General features: G+C 29.8%; 1 protein-coding gene across 1 annotated transcript; it reads right to left on the bottom strand.

Annotated features, from left to right (window-relative positions):
* Positions 1-659: 659 nt before the first annotated feature.
* On the bottom strand, positions 660-1,756 carry LOC100798979 (uncharacterized). The gene has a single exon (XM_003550565.5). The coding sequence runs from the start codon at positions 1,754-1,756 to the stop codon at positions 836-838; it is 921 nt and encodes a 306-aa protein (XP_003550613.1). The 3' UTR covers positions 660-835.
* Between the last annotated feature and the right edge of the window lie 3,018 nt (positions 1,757-4,774).

The raw sequence follows: 4,774 nt of genomic DNA, 5'->3' as shown, positions 1-4,774 counted from the left end.
TTTTCATAGATATCATAATATAATTAATTAGCACAAATATTATATTAAAATGATTAATATATAATTAATTAACTTCTATAGTGTGTCCATTATTTAAAATAAACAACCTTTTATCACCCATAATATATTTTAGAGCAATTCCAATAGGATTCCTGATCTCAATTTGTTAAAGAGTTAAGCATCAGTGCTTAACTCGTTTTAGAATTGGAACAAGTGAGTCAGTTGTTGTTTATTTTGGCAGAGTTGTTTTTTTAAGCAACATTTGTTAACAATTTTTTGATAATAAATATTCTCAATTGGACTAATTTAAGCAACTCGTTATGTTGGAAAAAAATAGTAAAAGTTCTTAAGTGTGATGTGATGTATTGGATCCACCAAAAACTCACTTAAGAAACTCAATAAGTAATTTAGTGTTGTTAAAGAGAAAAAAAGTGTAATAAGATATATTAGATGCTTGTGATATAAAGAGACAAAATTAGCATTATAATCATAAAGGTATTCTTAAAGTTTTTTTATAAAAAGTATTATTACTCTAAACGAATAAGATGCCAGAGATATGTATTTTGTTTTCAGTTCTCTCAAAATCTCAACTCCACACTATTTGAATGTATAACTTTGGACAACATGAGAGTTTCTTGCCATTAAAAATCTCTGGAGATACATATATTTCAAGAGCTTGGACAAAAAGCTTAGACAAATTTGATGAAAACATATCCGAACAACATAGAAATCCACACACACTTCTTAAACAAACAGACATATATGGCATATGGGATCATAAAATGCAAATCATCACAAATTGATAAAAAGTAATTAAAACAACTTGTTGTCTACTCTACGGTCTAGAGCTAGAGCTAGAGCTGGAGGATTCCCCGGGAAAGTTGTTGAATGATGTTGCAAGCAAACTCCTTGTGGCGTTTCGTTTAGGCACAAACTTTCGAGCCCACACATGCTTCCCATTGATGGTGAATTTGGCTTTGTTAGCTCCTCTGAGTATCATGTCAATGGTGGAAACATTACGAAAAACAATGCGAGCGAAGAGTGCTTGTTCATTCGGCTGCACTTCCTGCATGAACAATGCCTCCATGCAATCCCCATACGCCATGGCAAAGAACTCTCTCACTTCCCACTCTTCCACGCGATACCCCTTCGAGAACGTCACGAACAAAGTCCTATCATCCGCTGGCACTTCTTCACCCCTCAAATTAGCTGGCCCAATTGACCCAAACCACACAGGCCCATGATTATGGTTGTTATTCTCTGATGAACTACTTTGTCTTATTGCTCTGTCGTTTGAGTTTCTTATCATGGCTTGCTGCATGATGTCAGTGAATGCCCTCACACACACCTCTTGCATCACTTTGGCCACTCCTTGAAGCGCGCTGCTTCGGTTTTCATACACGAATTGGAGAGAGATTTCCTTATCCACAAGGCTCTGGAGAAGGGGAATCTCGCTGCTCTCGGAAGAGAATAAAGATGACATCTTTAAGTTATTGTTGTTACTGTTGATGCAGTTCAGGCACATTACTGTTTCATCTGCAACGTCGTTGATCAATATGTTGGGCAAGGCCAATACCCTCTTCACCACGTTACGAAACCCCACCCTCTCCAGCCACAGCCACATTGCATGGACTTGCATGGACTCTGCTGGATCGCGGAAAAGGCTCACCACAAGAATCTTGTAGAGTTCTCTGTCCATTCTGTGGAACAGGTTGAACTTCTCTTGGGTCACGAAGAAAGAAGACCCAAAATCCATCAAAATTAACACTATGATCCTAATTAAGTTTATGCCAATACTTTGTTTTAGTGTCTTAGTTCGTAGAACTGATATAAATACTGAGGGAAATAGGCACTTTGGAATTACTTTAATTTGTGTGTAGGAACAAATGAAAAGGTATGACCATTGGTCATAAAGCATGTGTCAACATGCATGTTTTGTGAGTGGGTTTTATGAGTTATGACACTTAAAAACTCTTTGGCTATTTACTCTCATCAGTTTCAAGAAGACCGTATGAAGGGTGGCCAACTCAGATCCTCAACAACGTATAGCGAGAAGAATGTGAAGAAGTATGCCAGAACAAAGAAAACATGCATGAGTCAGAAACCGATAGTTTCTGGGACGGTGCCAAGAGCATACAGAGTGGCACTAATATATGTTTTAGTGCTAAACAATAAAAAAAATAAAATTAAACGGTTCATGTCAGTGTCCAGATGTGCAAGCTCAGAATCAGTTGCAGACGGTTTTTGGTCATCATCATAGGAAGCAGAAAACTAGTTAATTTGGTCAAGGAACCTTTTAATTTAATTCATAGTAATCATATCATGAGTCACAATATAAATACTGCATTTGCTCTCCAGCAAGTCCAAATACTTCTCTAGTCACTCCTAGCAAATTAATCCTATTATATCATTCTATTAATTGCTTTTCTTAATACTTCATAAAGAAAGTGTTAATTACAAAAGTATCTAGGAAGAAAATGTAGGAAGCCATATTTTTTTTTTAATAAATTACACGATTAAAGGACTTGAGTTCAATGTTATTTGATCGGACCAATTTTAAATTACTTAAAGATACAAAAACTTTTTACTATACATACTTAAAGGACTTGATTTTAGTGTTACTTAGAACAATCACTCGTTGATAAACATATCTATATTTATATATAAGTCAAATAAATTTGAGAAAAAATATTTAATATTATTAATCTAATATTTATACAAATATAAATTAATATTTTTTCTTATATAGATCAAATGGCACATTGTTGTTACTTAATATGGGTTTTTAAAATATTAGTTGATAAAACTATTAAATAAGAAAAAATTCAAATTTATATTAATAAAACAGAGAAAATAGTAAATAAAGAAAACTTGAAAAAAATTATTAATATAGAATTAATGCTATTAGTATAATATTTATACAAATATATAATTAGATTTTTCATATATAGTATAGCTAGTATGGCATAATTTTTTATTTATTTAAGATTTTATAAAATTAATCTATAAAATATATATTTTAATAAATGAAAAAATAAATGCATCTTTGTATAATATAAAAAAAAAAACCGTAAAAGTATAGGAGGAAAGGATGCCATGCAAGACCATGAATTACTTCACAAAATCAACCTCTTGGGGTTTAATATACGAAAAATGATAAATATTTATAAGAAAAATAAAGTTAAGAATTAAAAATATTAATCTATATATATATAGAGAGAGAGAGAGAGAGAGAATTTAATGTTATTGATATAATATTTATACAAATATAAAAATAAATATTTTTTTCTTATACAGTATGACACAATTTTGTTTATAAATTAATATTTTAAAGTTATAGTTTATAAAAATATATTTTAAATTCTCTATATATAGAGAGAGAATTAAAATATATTTGATGAGCATATTAAAATCTTTGTAATTTCTCATGAATTGCTTGTTATGCCACATAAAATTGATTAACTTGTCATACTTTGATCATCAATATTCTCCAACTTCTTATCTGTAATTGGTTACTGTTACTTTTTCGACCCTTAACTCAAAATACTTTCACTACTCCAAAAATATAATTTATCTATTTTCTGTTTTTTTTTTTTCTATTTCTTTCATTCTTATCTATAGTACTATAAATTTTGTCTAGCTCTTACCACGTGTGCAATGTGTTTGGAAAAAATTAACCAATGCGGATCCACAATCACTCTCCATGTGCAATAACCAAGATTTGTTGAAATTGGAAACTAAAAAATTAGTTAATGGGTAAAAGTTAAAATTAACTAGTAATTAAAAAATATAAAATGCGATAAAAGTAATAAAATCGTAATTTATTAAAAAAGATAATTAAAAATAAATAAAAATATACAAAATTAGAAGGTAGTAATATTTTTAAAAATATTAAAAAAATTATTTACTGAATAGTTAAATAATTCTTTTTCTAATAAAAAAAATTAAAAATTAATCAAAAAATCTTATCAAATATAACTTTAATGTAAGATATGATTTGTCACGTCATATTAGATTTTCAAACAGTTTTCAAATAAGCAGGAATGTATGACACATTGTCACTTGTGAGTCCATGTTTTTTTTACTTAACTTTTTTATTTTATCTCTTCTACTTTTTACTCTTTTCCACCGTCTAAAACACGAGTGCTAATTTTGTTTCTTATCTATTCATACAATACACATTTTTTTTTTACTTTATTAGTCTCCAAAATATATTTCTTCCATATTTCTTTCTAAAGTTTAGTTTTCGTATGTTGAAAACAATTTTTTTTATTAATCAATTAAAAATTATTTTAAGTATAACTTTTAAAATAATATTGTGATACATTACAGTCTATAACTAAATAGCAGTATAAATATATTTATATTTATGTTATCATTTTAATTAAATTCTTCTTTCTCAGCCAACAACAGTATTAAAGAAACAGCAGGTGTGCAGCGAAGTGAACCTTCAGAAGCATAAGCAATCTAACACCACGGGGATTTCAGGGGAAAAACGTGCAAGCAAAGAAAATCCAACCACAGGAATTAAGAATTGAGTATGTCTCTTCCATTAATACAACGAATCGATTTCAAACATCCTCGTATTATCTTCGGGATCCTTTTTTTAAAAAAAAATTGTCGACTGCTGACAATGTTTTTCAGAAGCAAACAACAAAAAACAAATCCAATTATGAAATCTTAAGATTTTCTCCAATTGTTATTATTCTCAACCTGATAAGTATGTCATACCTGCAACTGTGATTATGCTCAACTAGATAAGTAGGGTTGCAGC

Source organism: Glycine max, chromosome 17, assembly GCF_000004515.6.
Source record: "Glycine max cultivar Williams 82 chromosome 17, Glycine_max_v4.0, whole genome shotgun sequence".
Lineage (NCBI taxonomy): Eukaryota > Viridiplantae > Streptophyta > Magnoliopsida > Fabales > Fabaceae > Glycine > Glycine max.
Note: the sequence above shows the minus strand (reverse complement) of the source record. Positions and strands in the feature narration are given on the sequence as shown.